The sequence below is a fragment of the Stegostoma tigrinum genome, chromosome 4, assembly GCF_030684315.1.
Source record: "Stegostoma tigrinum isolate sSteTig4 chromosome 4, sSteTig4.hap1, whole genome shotgun sequence".
Lineage (NCBI taxonomy): Eukaryota > Metazoa > Chordata > Chondrichthyes > Orectolobiformes > Stegostomatidae > Stegostoma > Stegostoma tigrinum.
In genome coordinates this window covers 129,423,075-129,445,668 of record NC_081357.1, presented here as the reverse complement: position 1 = coordinate 129,445,668, position 22,594 = coordinate 129,423,075, and the positions used below count along the sequence as shown (strand labels likewise).

Here is a 22,594-nt window from a genome sequence, read left to right as displayed (position 1 = left end):
ATTTACAGCATCCACAGTTCTTTTGTTTTTTTTTGCATTTAGGCTGACTGACCTGTAATTATTCATTCATTCTGTTTCTCCCTTTTTAAGCAAAGTTGTAATGTTTGAGGTCAATCCTTTAATACCAAAATTGCAAAATAGTGGTCAGAGTCTCCTCTTCTTTCCCTTAACACTCTAGAATGCATTTCATTCAGGCCTGTGGATTTCTTCACTTTCAAACCTACCATACTGTCTTTACTTAATTTACAAAATGAGTCATTTGAGGATCAGGATGCAATGAAACAATGGATTAACAATCATTTCAATTAATTACAATGAATATGAACACCTGCCAAAGCTTTGAAGAACTTGCTCAGACATATTCAGGAGTTATATTATCATTTCTAGACTGAAGAACAGATGCAGTTCTGTCAATTGCTGCATGGATTTATCTTCTGTCTTCATCCAAAGTGTGACTATGAAATGGTGTGTGGGTGTGTGAGCAACAATAATCCTAGATACTGAGTAACTTCATACTAGTGGTATTAAATTTCTACAGAAATGTTTTGGGGGCATCTCCAATAATTCAATGGATAAATAAATAGCCCATTAGGAATTAAGCAACATAGACCAGAAATATTCATGTTTTCATTCTCATGTTATTAGTTGATCACTGAGGACAATTCTGGTGTTATTGTGATGAATCTTTGCGAAACAAAATAGTGGCATCAGTTTTCCCCAAGCAGTCAGTTGTAATGGATGTGGAGAAAACGTTTAAAAACAAAAATATAGATTTGGAGGTAGGAGTGGGATATTTTGATATCCTATTTAATAATGTCATCAAATTCAACATTAAATAAGGATGTCTATAATTGACTTTAATCATTGCTTGCTAATCTATATTATCAAATTCTTAACTATAAGATTGATATTAAATCACAAAGCTGGAATATTTAACCACATTCTTTTTTTTTCTCAAATCCTATCCTACTGTTAAAATCAGAATGCTATAGTGAATATTTAGCATCATCTCAGTGGGGAGATGAGCTTTTATCTTGGGCAGGAGAGCTCTAATAATTTTCCATGAACCAAGTGCTGAGTCACTGCAGTGTCTCAGTCAAATCAGTCATGATTCCTTTCCTACTACTTCTATCAATTTGTTCTCCACCTGAAGACAAAGATCCAAGTGGAAGTAAGATTGTTTCCTTCAATAAGCACACAGTTAGAAAAATCAGTGTTGCGGATATTCTTTATCAGTATTTTTACCAATAATTGTGTTGTCGGCAGTATTTCTGTGTTTTGTATATTGAGTAAAAAATTTATAATCACATTTTGCTTTATTTTGTGATGTTTTAGTATGACAGAAAAGAATTACCCTGAAGTCAAAGTAGACAAAAAGAGTAAAGCGAGCATATTTGAACATAGTCAGCTTCTTGGTAAACATTGTACTGCTTTTTGTCACTTAATGTTATTAAGTAAAGTTGCCATAGTCCCAAAGGACTGTAGAACTGCTCTCTTATTAGAGAGATAACTGGTGGTGGTTTAACAGTGTGTCAGGTTAGGCGAGAGGTTGAGAAAGAGAATCCTTCATAGTAATCTCAACCAGTGCAAGAATTGAACCCATGCAGATGGTGTTGTTTTGCATTGCAAGCCAGCTAACTGACACCCAAGTATAACATTTATATATTCATGATATTAAATAAAGTAGACTTCTGATACAATAAAACAATGCTGTTAAAATGGATTTCATTTCAGTGATTCTAAAGCTGTGAAAAAATTTTAATATGATAGAAAATATTGTTTACAAGACCTTAAGTCACTGCTGTGGATCATGGATGGTGGATTAGATACACATTGATGAAAATACTTTTCTGTAACGTGGCAATTTAATTTTCATTTCTTTCATTGTTTCATTAAAGTCCACTGAAGGCACATTACTGTGCACTAAGCGATCTTGGAATAATGTTTACCTTGTCACTAGACAGCACTAGTCAATTTGTACATTTACCGCCAGAGTTAGTTTAAAAGAAAGTACACAGAGCTATTCTCTTTCTTAGCCTGTCCAAGTCCTTCAACAGTCTGCCCATCTCTCCACTAACTGTCCCTTCCACCTATCTTTGCAAATGACAAACTTAGCAGCGATTCCGTCAGTGTCTTCATCCAGATCGTTAATGCTTGAGTACAGAAATAGACTGAAACAACAACTGGATGCTGCTGACACTCTCATTGTGTGGCTGGTGGGAAGCTGACGCACACTGCACCTGTAGAATCATGTATGGCACTACTGATCTCATTGTTGTGCACCAACTGAACCCACTCCATTTACTTGCTCATCCTGATGGCTCGTTCACTGCTACCCCACTCAGAACCTCTCATTGCCTCCCCCTGCTTGGCACCTTGCCCTATTGCTCTCGATTGGTATACAGTGAGGGAGGGGGGGTGGTGGACGGTTGGAAAACACTGAGGGGTCTGAACCAGATGATCAGTAAGCCAGTGAGCAACTGGAGAGATGATCCCATTATATTTAACCGGAGCTTTGGTGTTCATTATTCCCTGAAAATTGCAATCTTTAAATTGAAATTTAATAAGCAGACAAAGTAATACCTCAACATTTAAAGACTTTGCGCATCTAAGAAACATGAAAAAGAACACTTTATTGGCACTACACTTGTTAAAGTATCTCTGAATTGCTAATATTACAGATGGTCTTTTTTTTGCAAGCTGTTATCTTCAGCACCACTGGCAGTGACGTCACAGACACTGTGACTCCATGTGGGGGTGAGTGTGCCCCTGCATTTGCATTGTCAGCAAACGTAGCTTTACGATGTTTCAGCTGTTAGAATATACTTGCCTCTGAATCAGAAGATTCTGGGTTCAAGTCCCACTGTAGAGTTTGAGCACAAAAATCAAGTCTGATACTCCAGTGTAGTACTTCCTCAGCACCGCACATTGTTGATGCCATCTTGCAAATAAGACATTGCATAGTGGCCCCAACATTCTGTTCCAGTGGGTGTAAATGATGCCGTGGCAGTATTTCACAAGAGCAGTGATCTAACCCTGATGTTCCAATCGATATAACTCATTCAATTAACTTCACATTTGCTTTTAAATTTCCTCTTCTTTGGCATGTGGGTATTTTTGGCAAGCCCAGTATTTAGGAACAAATTACTGCAGATGCTGGAAATCACCAAGTCAGACAGCATCCATAGCGAGAGAGCACATTTCAAGTCTCATAACTGTTCAATAGAGCTGAAGTGAAGTGTGGAGGAGACATCATTTATGCTACAGTTTGGGGGAGGTAGGTGGAGGGGTAGTGGGTGTGGGGTGCTGTTCCAGTTACTGTGCTTTCAAGTCTGGCAAGAGACACACCATTATTCTGCCATTCTCACATTCGGATCACATAATCCGAACTATTAACATCTTTCCTCCACCAGCACCCTACACACCCCCACCCCCAAACTGTGGCATAAATGTCGCCTGTACACTTCAGCTCTGATGTATTATCTGGACTCTGAACGTTAGCTTGCTGTCTTTCCATGGATGCTATCTGACCCACTGTGATCTCCAGCATTTGTTGCTTTCAAGGCCAGAATTTGTTTTCTACCTCTAATTGAAGGGTTTGCTAGCCATTTAGGAGGGCAGTTAAGAGAATCAACAACATCACTACGATGGATGGCAGATTTCCTTCCTACAAGTTTGAGTGAACCAGATGGGTTTTTGCACCATTGATATTCACCTTCATAACAAAGAAAATTAATTCCAGATTCTAAGATACTATTTTTAATTTGTGTCCCTAGAACATTAACCTGAATCTCTGGATTTTAGTTCACTGACATTACCACTATGCCACCGACTCCCCTTGATTGTGTTTACTATCTTAGTACGGAGGTTACACTTCTGAAAATGCTCCTTCAACTGTAAGTGCTTTGAAGTGCTTAGTGAATTGTGAAAAGCCCTCATTTTTTTCTGGTCTCAACATATATTTATAGCAATTGTTTAAGTTGTCTGTATCCATGTATTATTGAAATCTGAGGCAATTCATCAAAGCACTTCCTTTTTTTTGCTCTTAATCATATTTTGATAGGGAGCCTGTCTCTTGCTCTTGACTTTATTCCCACGTTAACTTACTCTTTCTTTTACAGCTGTGGCATGGCAGTGAACGTGTATTCCACCTCTGTAACAAGTGAAAATCTGAGCCGACATGACATGCTATCATGGGTCAATGACTCCTTGCAGCTCAATTACACCAAGATTGAGCAACTATGCTCAGGTACTAAGATGGAGATGTATTTTTTTTAGAGAAGTAATCTGTCTCAGATCGATTTTCAGTTGTAATGCTTTGGTCGTTTGTGGGAATTGAAAATAAAATTAATCCTTCAAGTCTTGATATATTTGTTATTTCAGACTCTTGAATATGAACTAAGTCGCATTTATTTTCGCTTGTTTACTTATTTCAATATAACTCTCTGTTTCGCTTATAAATGAAGTGAGAAAATGAAGTGAATATATGTCATGCAGTGGATCCACAGAATTTTCTTTTGTCGAAACTGAGTTTGTCATACATTGTTGCTTCTGCTTGTGGGACACCAAGTGCTAAAATAATTGAATTTTCAAGTCTGAATTCACTATCTAAGCACAAATCACAACAAATTTCCAATAAATTGTTAATAGACAACACAAGTTAGATAGTGATTTACCGTTCTGTGTTTATGAAGAAGTTCATTGAAGAAAAGTTAAGAACTTCTTTCAGGGCCTCTTTATCTCCCACTGCTATAGGATGAGACAAGAATGGTATACAGGATTGTAGATGAGGACCTGATTAAGATCTTATGTGCAAATACCAGTCCCTATGTTTCATATTGAATTATCTTACCTTTATATGCTTTAATTACAGCCTGTCAAATGTTGATCTTGCGTGGTTTGAGCATAGAACACCTGGATATTTTTTCTTGTTTAATGCATTGTCACCTGCAGTCCAGAAATCTGAAGTTCAGAGATAATTGCATTCTGAAAGCTTTTTTGACCAAACTCAAACAATGCATTGTCTTGCCACTTGACTGTCAGGGCATTGCAGCAAATTGACAAAGTAGGAACATAAGTGCAAGAGTATGCAGTTTGATTCTTTGATTCCTCGACCCTCTTCTGCCAATCTAGATCTTGGCTGATCATCTACCTTTGCTGTTTGACCCCATTATTCCCTTGATGTTATGTGTTTCAGTCAACCTAGAGAATACTCAACAACTCAGCTTCTACAGAGATACTGTGAACTGCAGATGCTGGAGAATCCAAGATAACAAAGTGTGAAGCTGGATGAACACAGCAGGCCAAGCAGCATCTCAGGAGCACAAAAGCTGACGTTTTGGACTTAGACCCTTCAGAGAGGGGGATGGGGAGAGGGTTCTGAGATAAATAGGGAGGGGGGGGAGGCGGACCGAAGATAGATAGAGGAGAAGATAGGTGGGGAGGGAATAGGTCAGTCAGGGGAGGACGGACAGGTCAAGGAGGCGGGATGAGATTAAGTGGAGGTGTGGCTTGTGGGAGGAGGGGATAGGTGAGAGGAGGAACAGGTTAGGGAGGCGGGGACGTGCTGGGCTGGTTTTGGGATGCAGTAGGGGAGGGGAAGATTTTGGAGCTTGTGAAGTCCACATTGATACTATAGGGCTGCAGTGTTCCCAAGCGGAATATGAGTTGCTGTTCCTGCAACCTTCAGGTGGCATCACTGTGGCACTGCAGGAGGCCCATGATGGACATGTCATCTAAGGAATGGGACAGGGAGTTAAAATGGTTTGCGACTGGGAGGTGCAGTTGTTTATTGCGAACCGAGCGGAGGTGTTCTGCAAAGCGGTCCCCAAGCCTCCGCTTGGTTTCCCCAATGTAGAGGAAGCCACACTGGGTACAGTATACCACATACTGGCAGATGTTCACCTGCACATCTGCCAATATGGAAAGTCATCTTGGGGCCTGGGATGGGGGTGAGGGAGGAGGTGTGGGGGCAAGTGTAGCACTTCCTGCGGTTGCAGGGGAAGGTGCCGGGTGTGGTGGGGTTGGAGGGGAGTGTGGAGTGGACAAGGGAGTCGCGGAGAGAGTGGTCTCCCCGGAAAGCAGACAAGGGTGGGGATGGAAAAATGTCTTGGGTGGTGGGGTTGGTTTGTAGAAGGCGGAAGTGTCAGAGGATGATGCGTTGTATCCGGAGGTTGGTGGGGTGGCGCCCCTGCCATAATCCCTCTTATCCTCACGTACCACCCCACCAACCTCCAGATACAACGCATCATCCTCTGACACTTCCGCCTTCTACAAACCAACCCCACCACCCAAGACATTTTTCCATCCCCACCCTTGTCTGCTTTCCGGGGAGACCACTCTCTCCGCGACTCCCTTGTCCACTCCACACTCCCCTCCAACCCCACCACACCCGGCACCTTCCCCTGCAACCGCAGGAAGTGCTACACTTGCCCCCACACCTCCTCCCTCACCCCCATCCCAGGCCCCAAGATGACTTTCCATATTGGCAGATGTGCAGGTGAACATCTGCCAGTATGTGGTATACTGTACCCAGTGTGGCTTCCTCTACATTGGGGAAACCAAGCGGAGGCTTGGGGACCGCTTTGCAGAACACCTCCGCTCGGTTCGCAATAAACAACTGCACCTCCCAGTCGCAAACCATTTTAACTCCCTGTCCCATTCCTTAGATGTCATGTCCATCATGGGCCTCCTGCAGTGCCACAGTGATGCCACCTGAAGGTTGCAGGAACAGCAACTCATATTCCGCTTGGGAACACTGCAGCCCTATAGTATCAATGTGGACTTCACAAGCTCCAAAATCTTCCCCTCCCCTACTGCATCCCAAAACCAGCCCAGCACGTCCCCGCCTCCCTAACCTGTTCCTCCTCTCACCTATCCCCTCCTCCCACCTCAAGCCACACCTCCAAATCTCATCCCGCCTCCTTGACCTGCCCGTCCTCCCCTGACTGACCTATCCCCCCTCCACCTATCTTCTCCTCTATCTCTCTTCAGTCCGCCTCCCCCTCTCTCCCTATTTATCTCAGAACCCTCTCCCCATCCCCCTCTCTGAAGAGTCTAGGCCCAAAACGTCAGCTTTTGTGCTCCTGAGATGCTGCTTGGCCTGCTGTGTTCATCCAGCGTCACACTTTTAACTCGGGTTCTACAGCTCTCTTGGGTTTATTTCAAGGATTCACTCTGAATGAAGAAATATCCCCTTACCTTGGTACTAAATGGCCTGCTGCTTTAACCTGACACCCCTCCACAGCCTTTGCCTTTCAGCCAGCTGGACCTTATTCAGGAATTCTTTCCGTTGCAGTGAGGTCACTTCTCATTCTTCTAATCCTTCGAGAATGAGATACAGTCTTCTAATAGGACAGCACCAGCATCTCTATTGAAACTTTCTCCATTCTGTCCATGGAAAGTATATTCTTGCTCATGTGAAATGGACCATGACTGCAAACAATGTTCCATGTGCAGTTTCACTAAAATTGTATATGATTGAAGCAAAACATCTATGGTCCTATGTTTAATTTTTTTTGGGATTTAAAAACTGACACAACACTTGCTTTCCAAACTTCTTGCTGCACTCCTGTGTTAGCTTGTACTGGCTTGTGAACAAGGACATGCAATTTCTTTCTGGGCATTAGCACTTTCAATCTCTCCTCATTTTAGAAATATTGTGCACTTTTTTCCCTCCTACCAATGTGGTCAATCTTACAGTTATCCACATTTTACTGTTTCTACCATGTTCTTGCCCACACAGCTAGCCTTTCCAAAGGCCTTCTGTATCATTCTGACAATACACGTTCCACTAGGTGATCTGCAAATCTAATAATTTCTATTTTCTGCCATTAACCCATCCTCAATGTTAAATATTATCCCCTTTCCCAGATTTTCTAATTTTGTTGGTAAGCTGTGTAGGATATTATGGAAAGTTTTCTGAACTTCTAGATTGATGATATCTGGTTCCCCTTTATCTACGGTACTGGTGACATCTCAAAAAAACTCAACAGGTTTGTCGAACATAATTTCCCCTTTAATAAATCTATTGATTCTGCCCAGTCCTACCTCCTTTTTCTTTTATACTGATGTTAGGCCAATAGGTCTGTAACACTCTAACTCCTTTCTTAAGTGGGGTTTCATTTGCAACCTTTCAAATTGTATACAGTATTCCATCAATCCCTCCAGCATCTCGATAGCGAGCTCTTCAACACTGAGATATAAGTCATTGGGTATTGTGGAATTTATCAACTTCAGTCCTATCAATTTCTCTTACTTTTTGCTGATACTGTTTTCTTTCAGTTTCTTGCTTGATCCTTGAATCTCTGGTATTTGAGAGATACCTTGTCGTCGTTCCTGTGAAGTCAGGCACCATTATGTATGTAGTGTTTACCAGTTCGCATTTGTTGTCAGGCATTCTAACATAATTCTCTAATGCAGAAAATTCTGAAATAGATGAGTGGCTTGGTCCCAAGAATATCAATCTGGTATGATGTTATGTACTGTAATTCATGATCTAGCATGGTGTCCATAATCTTGACATTCAGCCGTACGCATTTTTTCATGATTTCAAGCAGATTCCTTTCTTGACTATCCAATTTATTTGTCATTGTGTCAGTATTTGTGAATATTTGTCATCTTTAATGACCTGTGAAATTGCAAACCTGGATCATCTTCTATTTAATCAAATGCTTCGATGAGAACCTGGTTGTTTTGGGGACTGGATTCAACTGTGTTTCAACCCAACAGTTTAAATCACTTGTCTCCAGTAGGAAATGTGTTTTAAAAAATCAATTATTTTGAACAAACTAAATGTACTTCATGTTCAATGTATACATCAGGAACAGACATTCGGCTCAAATACTTGTGCTGCAAAAGTCAAATTAGAATATGTGGGCATCAATCACTGTTTTAAGGTGACGGCAACAGGTGCATGAGCCCACCTTCAGCTTCAAGTTTCCCTTCAAGCCATACATTATCCTGGTGAGGAGGTATATCGCCATTCCTTGATTGTTGCCTCAAAATCCCAGATCTCAAATTCCTGGCAACACTGTGTGGATGCACCTGTGGCACATGGACTGCAATAGTTCAAGAAGGCAGCTCATGATCACCTTCTCAAGGACTAGTTATTCTGACCTAGCTTGTCATGTTTGTGTCTCTGAGAATTTTTTTTAAAGGCGGCCTTGCAAGCTTACCATGTACCTTTTTTATTTAAGCTAATCCTCCTGTGTAAAGCTCAATGTCTTGGACATGAAGAACAGCACAAAAATCCTCTAATTTTAATTTTATCCCAGTTCAGGAGCTACTTTGATGAGATGTCCTAGTACATGGGATATCTCATTATTTAATTGTATTTTACATGATTTCAAAATTCTTGATATTCGTCTATCTTAGAGGACAAGAGATTAATGTTCCATCATCTGTGAACACAGAATGGGAACATGAGAAGACCATTTGGCCCTTCAAGCCTGCTCTGCCGTTCAGTATGATCGTGGTTAAACATCCTACTCAGTACTCTTATTTCCCAGTTTCACCCCAAGCTTGTTGTTCACTTTACTGTAAGAATTATGTCTAACTCCTTGAAAACATGCAATGTTTTGATCTCAACTGCTTTCTCTGGCAGAGAATTTCACAGGCTCGTCACTGTCTAGGTTAAGAAATTTCTACTCCCCTCAGTCCTTAATGGCTACTTTGTCTCCTTGGACTGAGAGCCCTGGTTTTGGACTCCCTAGTCATTGAGGACATCCTTCCATACATTTGCCCAGTCTAGTCCTGTTAGATATTTTGCAGGTGTCAGATCCTCGCCACCCCCAACTCATTCTTCTAAATTCCAGTGAATATTGTCTTAAGTTATCCAGTCTGGTTTCATATATCAATTCTGCCAGCCCAGGAATCAATCTGCAAAAGCTTTGTTGCACTTCTGTAGCCACAACATTCTTCTTCAGATAAGGAGACCAAAACTGTGCACAGTACTCATCAAAGCTTTGTAAAATTGGAGCAAGACATTTCTGTGATCAAATCCTCTCATTGTAGAGGCCTCTTTCACCACCTGCTGCACCTGTATGTTTAAGTGGCAGGTATACAAGGACACAGGTCTCACTGCACCTCCTGCATGCCCAATCTCTTACCATTCAGACAATCTGCCTTCCTGTTTTTACTACCTAAATAAATAACTTCACATTTAACCCCATTATACGTTGGGTACCATGCATTTGCTCAGATATTCAACTTATCCAAATCACACTGAAGCATTTCTACCTTCTTAGAGCTTCTCTCTTACCCAGTTTTGTGCCATCTGCAAACTTTGAGATATTACACTTAGTTCCTGCCTCTAAATCATTTAATATATATTGTGAAGAGCTGGGGTGTAATTGCTGATTCCCGTGGTCACTGGCTGCCCCACAGGAAATAACCAATTTATTCCTACTTTGTGTTTCCTGTCTGCTCGCCAGTTCTGTCTCCATGTCAATACACTATCCCCAATCCCGCTTGCTTTAATTTTATGTGTTATTGTCTCATGGCATTTTATCAAATGCCGAAGGAATTCTTAAAGAATAAAAATTGTTGATCATGAGATATTGACAGTGTATTTGAAAATTGTTTGGTGGCCTTTGTCTAACCAGGCCATGGTGCAAGGCAAAGAATGTCACCGTCATTTTGGTCATCGCTAATTGAAAATATCACTTGCTATCCTACATTTCATCACAGAAAGTGGTGGACATAGGTTTGTTGAACACTCTAAGGCTGAGGCTATTGAGATTAGATGGAAATATGATATTCAGAACAGACAGATTAGTCAGCTCTTTGGAACACATGACAAGGAGCAGGCCATTCACCCCCTCGAGCCTGTTTCACCATTCAGTGACATCACAGCTGCACTGTGAATTATAGAACATAGAACATTATAGCGCAGTACAGGCCCTTTGCCCCTTGATGTTGCGCCAACCTGTGAAACCGAGCTGAAGCCCATCTCACCTACACTATTCCATTATTATCCATATGTTTTTCCAATGACCATTTAAATGCCCTTAAAGTTAGTGAGTCTACTACTGTTGCAGGCAGGGCATCCCACGTCCTTACTACTCTCTGAGTAAAGAACCCACCTCTGACATCTGTCCTATATCTATCGCCCCTCAATTTAAAGCTATGTCCCCTCGTGCTAGCCATCACCATCCGAGGAAAAAGGCTCTCCCTAGCCACCCTATCTAATCCTCTGATCGTCTTGTACGTCTCTATTAAGTCACCTCTTAAACCTTCTCTCTAACGAAAACCGCCCCAAGTCCCTCAGCCTTTCCTCATAAAACCTTCGCTCCATACCAGGCAACATCCTGGTAAATTTCCTCTGCATCCTTTCCGATGCTTCCACATCCTTCTTATAATGTGGCGACCAGAACTATACGCAATACTCCAAGTGCGGCCGCACCAGAGTTTTGTACAGCTGCAACCTGACCTCATGGCTCCAATACTCAATCCCTGTACCAATAAAACCTAACACACCCGTATGCCGCCTTAATAACTCTATCAACCTAGGTGGCAACTTTCAGGGATCTATGCACATGGACGCCGAGATCACTCTGCTCATCCACACTACCATTAGCCCAGTAATCTGTTTTCCTGTTACTCCTTCCAAGGTGAACCACTTCACGCTTTTCTGCATTAAACTCCATTTACAATTTCTCAGCCCAGCTCTGCAGTTTATCTATGTCCCTCTATAATCTGCAACATCCTCTGCACTATCCACAACTCCACTGACTTTAGTGTCATCCGCAAATTTACTAACCCCATCCTTCTATACCCTTGTCCCTGTCATTTACAAAAATGACAAACAGCAGTGGCCCCAAAATAGATCCTTACAGTATACCACTAATAACTGAACTCCAGGAAGAGCATTTCCCATCAACCACCGCCCTCTGTCTTACGGCTAGCCAATTAACTCATACCTGCTTTAGGCCCATTTTCTTTGATAGCTTTGCTTAACAAAAATTTATCGATCATTTATTTATCTCAGATTTTACAGAGTGGCAGAGCAGACTTGAGATGCTGAATGGCTTAATTCTCCCAATTTATACATATTTGTGTATAACTTGCAGGTGTTTTAAAGTTGTAATATTACTGAAAGGAAAGTCAAATCTTCCAACTTTCATACATAGTTCTCTTTATGCCAATGGCATTCCAAAAAAGATCAAAATTTTTGCAGTTCAAATTCTTTTGCAATGTTGTGGAACCTTCCAACACTCTCTTCATGCTAAACTGCATGCAGTAGGGGAAATAATTTATCTTCCTCACTTGATACAGTTTTTGGCTTCTGGTTGTTTCGAAGCATCATTACTGGTAATTTTCAGTTATATGCATGATAATCTGTGATTGTTAAATGTTTTTTCCAACTAGTTCTAGCTAAAAAATATTTTCTTCTTCAACAGGAACAGCTTACTGTCAGTTTATGGATATGCTCTTTCCTGGCTGTATTCTTCTAAAGAAAGTCAAATTTCAAGCAAAGTTGGAGCATGAGTACATTCAACATTTTAAAATTCTCCAGGCAGCCTTCAAGAAAATGAATGTTGATAAAGTATGTATGCAAATTTTGACAAAGGATGACTTTTATTCAGGGGACTGTTCAATTTGCTAGGTTTTTTTTTCCAAACACCTGTTGCCACTGTGCTCCCTTAGGCTGTCACCTGTACATAGCCTTCTTTAGCAGGGTGCCCTGTACAGGAAGAATTTACTGCAGACATAAATCATTTTTAAGGTTTTCTGTTAAGTGAACCATTGTACTTATTTTCTGTTGATTCTGTACTAAATTTAAGATGTTTCAACAATGCAAGAATCATGAATAATAGAAAGTGTTTCTGAGCATAAGTTTGTATCTAACATTTTCAGCAAAAAGTAAGGCGCTGCAAATTTGAAACAAAAATGTTTGGATTCAGTAGCTCGGGCATATCTGTGGAGAAATCAAAAAAAATGACATTTCAGCTATAATCCTTCCAGCATAATTGGGGGTAATATTATAGTTAAGGTTTATCAGTGATATATGTAAATAATTAAATGACAATAAAAATATAAGTGAGGCAGAGCTAATTTCACTGACCCAAGAATCCAGAAGTAGTAAATAAGTCTTAAGCTGAGCGCATTCCATTCTGGCAGGTGGCATGTATCCAGGTTTTGTTTTGGAGTTTTTGTAAATTTTGTTATGCATTAATTTCTGACAGCCGTATCCCCATTTCCCTCCCGTATTTGCACATTTTGAATATTATAATTATCTTTGACTTAACTCATGCTAAACTCTTCAATTATTTAAGTATTTGCTGTTTTCCACTTGAATATTGAAGTTTTTCTACTTCAGGTTGATATCTTGCCCCATCCTTCTGAGAGTGGTGAACTTGTGGAACTCCCTGCCACAGGAAATGATTGAGGCCAAAACATTCAATGTTTTCAAGAAGGATTTAGAGAAAGTTCTTACATCCAGGGAGTCAGAGTATGGGATGAATTTGGGAGCATGGTACTGTGTTGGACAACCCCCATGATTGTATTGAATGGTGGAGCAGGCTTCAAGAAATGGATGGCGTATTCTTCTTATTTCCTATGTTTCTTCTCTTTGTTCCTTTTAAATGTTGCTCATATTTTATATATCGTAATATATTCCTGCACTGATGAAATATCTGCATATGAAATGTCTCTCCTTAGATACTACCTCCTCTTCTGAGAAGAAACAGTATTTCCTGATTTTCACAACTCTTATAAACCACATGACTATACATAATAGGAGTAGGAATAGGCTATTCAACCCCTTGAGCCTCTTTCACCATTCAGTGAGATCATGGCTGCTCCACATTCATGCCTACCCTGGTAACCTTCCACTTGTTTGCCTACCAAGAATCTGTATACCTCCGTCTTAGAAATATTCAAGGATCTGTTTCCACCACTCTTTTAAGGAAGAGCACTTCATTTACCCTGTCATTATCCCCTCAGGATCTTGCGATTTGACTGAAACATACATCTTAATTTAAACTTGAGCAAATACAAGCCTAACTTGCTCAATCTTTCAATATAAGACAACCTTTTCATTCCAGATGTTCCTCTGGTAAACCTACTCTGAGCTGATTCCATTATATTTATATCCATGCTGAAACATGGATACCACTACTGTGTGCATTAAGACATAGGAGCAGAAGTAGGCCATTCAGTCCATTGAATCTTCTCTACCATTCAATGAAATCATAGCTGAGCTCACAATCCTCAACTCCGCTTTCCTGCCATTTTCCCCATAATCCTTGACTGCTTTATTACTTAAAAATCCATCTGCCTCAGCATTGAATATAGTTAATAAACCAGCCTCCACAGCACTCTCTGGTAAAGACTTCCACAATTCACATGGTTACATGTCAAAATTTGTTTGCAATGTCACGCCAAGCATTCAAAGCTACATTTCCAATTCCAATTTCTGGTATTGCAAGCAGATTAAATTTAAGTCCCATTTGACTGTGTTTGCCCATATTCCTCTAAACCGCTCCTATTCATTTGCTTTTTTAAATGTTGTTGACAGGAGTACTCCTTGTAATTGATGGAATTAAATTCTCTTGCAGAGGAACATTTTTCAGTATAATCACATCATTGACCATAAACACTTTCAGGTCATTATGGTTGTACTGACAAAACCATAATACAATAAACTCCGTGGTATCCAGTACCTAGAAGAGTGGGGAGTGTCAGTTATGTGAATGATCCAGGCCTGCTCATAAATACCATCGATCAGGTTTGATTTAAAATGGGAGGGAGGGAATGATAGTTCCCAGATCAACAAAACCTATTTCAGTCGATGACCAGTTGCACAAGAATTTTGGAAAATGTGGACTTTACTGTATTATATTTTATTTTGTGCTTGACGAAATGAAAATAAGTAAGAGGAAATTCCAGCTGTCTCAACTTATGGTGATATGTTTTTTGAAGGTTTTAAAAATAAGGAATCAAAATTGCATTTCAGGTCATAATGTTCAACTTCAGGGCTTCTGTATTGTCATTCGTCTATTAAGGAGGTGCTTGATATTAGATAAATCATTTCCTCTAAACGCTTTAGATTTTATATCAACCAGAAGGATAAAAAAGCAACAGTCTTTTTTTTCCCGAGTAGTCCTGAAAGTTTCCGCTTGCATGATTTATGATAGAATAATACTAAATGTATATTTACATATATAAAGTACAGATGATGTTGGACTACTGACCAAGTTATCTGATCTGAAATTAGGAACTCTGATGTAGCAAAGTGCATACTTTGGGGTTTGACATCATGAATTATGCCTAAAAAAAGGGTTCATTTTTTTGATATCATACATACTCCATGCACAGATGAATCAGGTCTGCTACCAAGCAATATAAATCACAGGACTCCTTTGTGTTTTCCCCCAGGTACTAGATGGTATCCCTTACCTCTTTGGTTTCTCTACATTTTAAATTCTTGTTCACTCTATATAACAAAATCATACTAGTGTCTTTCTCTCAGTCACAAGTATTGAACAATTAAATCTTTTTTTTAAGTTTGTGTTAAAATATTGGAGTTTCAGCCTTCCCATTTACTAGCTCATTTGAATTTGATATTTTTATCATCAGTTATTTTGAACGATGTGTTCGTTGTCTTTTACTAGTGTGAAATATCTTGAAAGAAGCTTGACAGTTCTTTGTCAAAACACATTTGTTGGGAAAATCTGACTCATTGGAAAGAAAGACTTCTGGACCAAAGGATGATTTCTGCTTTGAATGAAATGTTGAAGTTCCAATTCCAGATTATACAAAGTACATTTGGTTATTACTCCAGAGCAGAGGAGCACTATCCTCCGTCACCAATACCATACAGTTTAGTCAGTGCTGAGACAGATATTGTCTATCTAACGCTATTGATTTTTTGGAAACCAATGTTGAAAGTGTTCGGTGCAATCTTTGAATGAAAATCTGCCTCCTGTTAAGACTTTTAAAATATTTTCCTTGATTTGAGCAAGTTTCAACAAGTTACCACCAGGTTTAGAATGGATTGACCTGGTTGTTTAATCCGAGCTACGGATTGGGCTACTGCTAAGTCACTGGTATTCTTGATACCTACATGCATTCTTACTAGTAGCTAATGTTGCTTTGTCAAAATTTAAATTTAAAGATTGTGTATGTTGAGGCTGAATACTTTGGAACCATTTTTAATTTGGTGAATTAGAAGATTCTTATGTCAGGAAATTTTATTTGACTTTAATCTTTACACCATTTTATCTATTCTGAATTCGACAGTAAGCCATTATCAATTTTGTGCTTTCTCATTTCTGAAGAACAGAAGATGTATTTTCTGCCGTTTTGTGGATTGTCAAGGCTTGGCATGGGCAGGCTCGGATTATTTCCATGAGTGTAAATCCACCAAAACTATTTGTCTCTGGCATTCATTTATGTAGGTAAAGAATGAACAATCCCTCCTGAATACGAAGCTTACAAATCCTATGCAACTTATAAATACAGGTGGCTACTCAAATATGTGAAGTGATAAAGTTCTTTACAGGTATTGAGCATCTGAGGAGAGAATCAAATTACATACTAAACAGATTAGGTGCCGGTTTGGTCTCTCTTTAGAGACGCTCTACATGTTTGATGTTTGTGCTCTGGCCTTTCAGCATAACACCTTTCCAGTGTATAGAAAGTTTCTGTGTATTTTATGAGTAGGGTCAAGGATACTGTCCCAAATGGATTTGCTATCTGAAAGCAGTCAATGTTGTTTTCACAATATATGAATGAGGCTGTTGCTGACCATTACCACTTGTATTGGTGGTTCTTCATTCTTAAAATATGTTTTATTCTGTATTTCCAGAGCTTTGGAACCAGTTTATAATCAACTTATTTTTTCTAAACTTTTATATTCCTCTTTATTTTTGCGATCACTTGTGGTCAAATGCCTTGAGTCAGAAATAGTTTGTCTCATGGCGTTTATTTCTGAACAACCTGCTTTGCGGTTGTAACCACTGGATTTTCAATTCATGTGCAGCAAATTTGGACCATTTCTTCTCTTACATGAAAATCATTTTTCAGAAATGTATTTCTGTAATTCTGCTGACAGAGAATTTCTGTTCTCGTGTTCCCCCGAAGTTGATCACAGCATTCCCTGTCAATATTTTAAGGCCTGTTGCAGTTAAAATGGATTGGATTGAGGCAGTTGTCATTCTAGACAATTTCTTGCTTTTGCAAGGTAATTCTTAAGTGCATCCGTATCCACATGATATGTTGTTGTGAATGCCGACTGGAATTTATATATCAATCATTTTATGTTGTTTGGTTGGTTTGGCAACTTACGAGCGGAGTTAAAGATTGTTCTCCTGTATCTGTGGCTACTTTTGAGAGAAACTAACTTTAAGGGAACTGCTTGGAAGAAACTCAGCATTTTCCTTACCTCCACTGTTTGGATATATCTGCCAAGGCAAATGCCATCTTTGCCAAGTCTATTCTCTAAACTGATCTTTAAATCAATCACAGAATTGTCCATCTTCGTTTTTGCTCCTACCATGTATAATAGCCTATCTGGAAGATAAAAAGGAGGAAGCAGGTGTGATGACCTTTGGTTTGGTTCTTCCTTATTCTTTGTGTATTTTATCCTCCACATAAAAAGCATCAATCTGCTTTCCCTACTGTCTTGCGCTGATTTGGAGTGCTTGGAGGTTAATTTGTTAATTTTGTTTAATTTCTCCTTCGTTGTATCACCTCGGTCTACTTTTCAGCCACCTCTGTCAAAAATACCTAAGGAGGGAATCGGGATCGCTGACTTGTATACTGTGTGGGAGTGAGGGAGATCACATGGCTGCTGCGAGGAACATTGTTTAAAGGACAGAGTCCTGTGATTTCCCCCATTGGATGACAGACCTGATTCATCTGTATGTGGTGGATAAACTACATTGAAATTGAGGAAGACCTTGCAAAGGTATGTCTTTTTACTTTGCACAATCCAATAGCAATGGAAAACGTGCATTGTTTCAAAAATTGAAAAATACTATTTAGTGATATGTCTTCCGCAAAACAAATAATTTACTTGAATAGATTACTGCCTTTCAATTATATACATGCACAGTGTAATATATAAATGTAGATCCTTATATGACTTGCAGTCTTGACATCAGCCATGATTTAATAGAATGGAAGAACATGTTTACGGGACTGAATGACTAAATTGTGTTCCTCTGTTCCTAATATGTCTGTTACGTTTCAACCATAATGTAGTGCCATATGTCACAGGTACAAAATAAATTATTTTGATTTACTTGTTACATCATTCTTTTTCATTATAGTTCAAAATTTACATGCAGAAACAGTTTTAATTATTTGTATTTGGCTCTTTGGGATTTTTTAAGTGTCACGGGATAAGCCAATTTATTGAAAAACATCATAATCACACTTCAGACCCAGATTAGGTTCACACGGAAGAGGTATTAGAAATCCTTCAGAAGGTGAAGATAGATAAGTCCCCTGGGCCGGATGGGATTTATCCTCGGATCCTCTGGGAAGCCAGGGAGGAGATTGCTGACCTTTGGCATTGATCTTTAACTCGTCATTGTTTACAGGAATAGTGCCAAATGACTGGAGGATAGCAATTGTGGTTCACCTGTTCAAGAAAGGGAGTAGAGACAACCCTGGTAATTATAGACCAGTAAGCCTTACCTCAGTTGTTGGTAAAGTGTTGGAAAAGGTTATAAGGGATGGGATTTATAATCATCTAGAAAAGAATAAATTGATTAGGGATAGTCAGCACGGTTTTGTGAAGGGAAGGTCATGCCTCACAAACCTTTATTGAGTTCTTTGAGTAGGTGACCAAACAGGTAGATAAGAGTAAACCAGTTGATGTGGTGTATATGGATTGCAGCAAGGCGTTCGATAAGGTTCCCCACAATAGGCTATTGTACAAAATCCGGAGGAAAGGAATTGTGGGAGATATAGCAGTTTGGATCGGAAATTGGCTTGCTGAAAGAAGACAGAGGGTGGTAGTTGTTGGGAAATGTTCATCCTGGAGACCAGTTACTAGTGTACTGCAAGGGTCGGTGTTTGGTCCACTGCTGTTTGTCATTTTTATAAATGACCTGGATGAGGGTTTGGAAGGATGGGTTAGTAAATTTTCAGATGACACTAGGGTTGGTGGAGTTGTGGATAGTGACGAAAGATGCTGTAGGTTGCAGAGAGACATAGATAAGCTGCAGAGCTGGGCTGAGAGGTGGCAAATGGAGTTTAATGCAGACAAGTGTGAGGTGATGCACTTTGGTAGGAATAACCGGAAGGCAAAGTACAGGGCTAATGGTAAGATTCTTAGCAGTGTAGATGAGCAGAGAGATCTGTGTCCATGTACACAGATCCTTGAAAGTTGCCACCCAGGTTGACAGGGCTGTTAAGAAGGTGTACAGTGTTTTAGCTTTTATTAATAGAGGGATCGAGTTCCGGAACCAAGAGGTTATGGTGAAGCTGTACAAAACTCTGGTGCGGTCGCACTTGGAGTATTGTGTACAATTCTGGTCACCGCGTTATAAGAAGGATGTGGAAGCTTTGGAAAGGATGCAGAGGAGATTTACTAGGATGTTGCCTGCTATGGTGGGAAGGCCTTACGAGGAAAGGCTGAGGGACTTGAGGCTGTTTTCATTAGAAGAAGGTTGAGAGGTGACTTAATTGAAACATATAAAATAATCAGAGGGTTAGATAGGGTGGATAGGGAGAGCCTTTTTCCTAGGATGGTGACGGCGAGCACGAGGGGGCATAGCTTTAAATTGAGGGGTGAAAGATATAGGACAGATGTCAGAGGTAGTTTCTTTACTCAGAGAGTAGTAAGGGAATGGAACGCTTTGCCTGCAACAGTAGTAGATTCGCCAACTTTAGATACATTTAAGTCGTCATTGGATAAGCATATGGACGTGCGTGGAATAGTGTAGATTAGATGGGCTTGAGATCGGTATGACAGGTCGGCACAACATCGAGGGCCAAAGGCCCTGTACTGTGCTGTAGTGTTCTATGTTCTATTACCATTGTGCAGTATGGTGGGACACCTGCTTGCTTGTAGACATATTGAAGCAAATTTTAACAGCGTTTGCAATTGTTTAGTAATCTTTGTTGTGAATATATCTTTAAATTGTGATGCAAGAATAAATCGCAATGCTCAGTTTTGTGCTGGAAAAGGACAATTTTGAGGATCATGGAGCTAAAAATTATCTTAATTACGTGTGGACTTCACGGGTACGTGAGCATGGTTATGATATTACTGGATTAGTAATCCAGAGCATAAATCTGTACATATCATTATAGTTTGTGAATTTGATTTCATGTTTTAAAAAAAGTCTATAATTTAAACAAAAACTAGTTAAAGACTGCCATCTGTAAAAATGACCAGAAGCTGCCAAAATGCCGTTAAAAACCTAGCCAGACAAGTAATGTCCTTAAGTATGACAGATCCTCACCTTTATCCTGTCTCATATATGCAGTGCTAGCACAGAGTGTTATGGTTGACTCTTAAGTAGCCCAATAGTCCACTTAAGTAGCTTGGAAGTCTCCTTACAGGACTATAGAAAATAATTGATTGACCATTCAGACCTTGAGTATTACTGCAAAAGACCCATTCTGTTAAAATTTCTCGAGCCCTCATCAAGACACTTCAGAAGAATATCAGTTCAAGGGGAAATGCAAAATTTTCGGCTGTATGAGAGGAGATTGCCGATTGGTCGAACTAGCGAATGGCTTTTTTAGTTGAAACAGGGATCAGTCTTCGGTCCTGTGTTGTTTGTAGTACATACAAATGATCTGAAAGAAAAGGTGGATGGTTGATTAGTAAGTTTTCAGGTGACACAAAGATTGGTGGAGTTGCTGATAGAGCTGACGATTTTGAAAGGATACAACAGGATATAGATAGGCAACTTGGGCACAGAAATGGTATGGAGTTTAATTCGGACAAATACGAAGTGATGCATTCTGGAGGATCAAAAATAGGTGTGAATTGTACTGTAAATGGCAGAACCCTTAGGAACATTCTCATACAAATGGGGCTGGGCATGCAGGTCCACACTTCCCTAAGAGTAGCAACGCAGGTGGCCAAGATGAATAAGAAGGTATTTGGCATGCTTGCCTTCATCGGCTGGGGGATGGACTACAAGAGTTGGCAAACCGTGGTGCAGCTCTATAAAACCCTTGTTAGCCAGCATTTGGGGTATTGTGTACAATTTTGGTCGCCCTGCTACCAGAAGGAAGTGGAAGCTTTGGAGAGAGTACAGAGAAAGTTCAGCAGGATGTTGCCTGGTTTTGAGGGAATTGGCTATGAAGAAAGGTTAAAAGTCTAGAATTGTTTTCACGGACAGGCAGAGCTGAGAGGGGACCTGATAGAGGTGTGCAAAATTATGAGATTATAGGATGGAATGTCAGAGGCTTTTTCTCAAGTTTGAAATTTCAATTACAAGCGGGCAGGTTCAAGGTGAGAGGGGAAAAGTTTAAGGGAGATGTGCAAGAAAACTTTTTCATGCAGAGAGCGGTAGGAGCCTGGAATGCATTGCCAGAGGATGTGATGGAAGCAGGCACATTGGCAACATTTAAGAGGCATCTGGATGGTTACATGAATAGGCAGGGAATAGAGGGATATGAACCAAATAAGGCAGAAGGTTAGTTTTTTCGTTTAGTTAGGGCATAATGATCGGCACAGTCTGGAGGGCCGAAGGGCCTGTTCCTGTGCTGTACTGTTCTTTTGTTCTTTATTCTTTTTGAATTATTTCCCAGACTCTATTATTAAAGGTTATTTTCTTCGTGGAATAACTGACCTTCCATAGCAACTATTTAGAGCTTGAGTATATTTGGAAAATGAGAAAAAAAACGTGTTGACATTGATGGGACTGGTATAATTGCAGTTGAAAACATAACAACAGGCTGCCTTCTAACTTTGTCTTGGCTGTGGAACTAAGTAACTTTCTGGCTCTACTTTCTGTAGAAGACGTTAGATGCCAGTGACATGGATTCTAGAATCACATGATGAGACTTGATGTTGAAACAGACTTTTATGACACTCCAGCTGTCTTGGTCTTCCTTTTGGTAACAGCGTCCATATTATCATCTTTCATGGAATTTACTTTTTGGATTTGAACTTCAGGCTTTGACCTAGTACCTGTCAGTGATTTTAATTCAGTCAATATTTCCTAGTTTTCATATTTGTCCTTTTCCGTATGACTTTGGTTGAGATTCAAAGCTAATCAATCTGTTTTAAACTCCTAACCCTATCCTTGTAAGTGTCAATCCGAATACTATTATGTTGGAGGGGAATGGGACATGCATGTACATAGTACCTTTAATGCAGGACCATAACCAAACGTTGTCCACTACACTAATCGGACATAAAAATAACACTGAGCACAGGAAGGACATTGCAGGAAGAGTATCCCAAAGTTTTCTGATGAGCGAGGTTTCAGGAAGCATCTGAAAGGAAGAGAGAGCCAGAGAGATTTGAGATGGGATTGCAGAGTTTGGGACAGAAATGATAGAAGTCATGACGTCCAGCAGTTGTGGATAAGTGATTGAGCGTGTTCATGAAGCTAAAACTGAAGAATAAATCTCACTCTGTATTTGTGTCACTGTTTCATAATCTGATTTTTTC

At 39.9% G+C, this 22,594-nt stretch overlaps 1 protein-coding gene across 3 annotated transcripts in view; it reads left to right on the top strand.

Moving 5' to 3' along the window:
* mapre3b (microtubule-associated protein, RP/EB family, member 3b) overlaps positions 1-22,594 on the top strand; it is a 52,118-nt gene that overhangs the window by 9,696 nt on the left and 19,828 nt on the right. For all 3 annotated transcript variants that reach the window (XM_048531496.1, XM_059645664.1, XM_048531495.1), the window contains 2 exons: positions 4,122-4,249; positions 12,402-12,547. In XM_048531496.1, coding sequence (XP_048387453.1) covers positions 4,129-4,249; positions 12,402-12,547 — 267 coding nt within the window. In that variant the 5' untranslated portion in view covers positions 4,122-4,128. The remainder of the gene's footprint in view (positions 1-4,121; positions 4,250-12,401; positions 12,548-22,594) is intronic.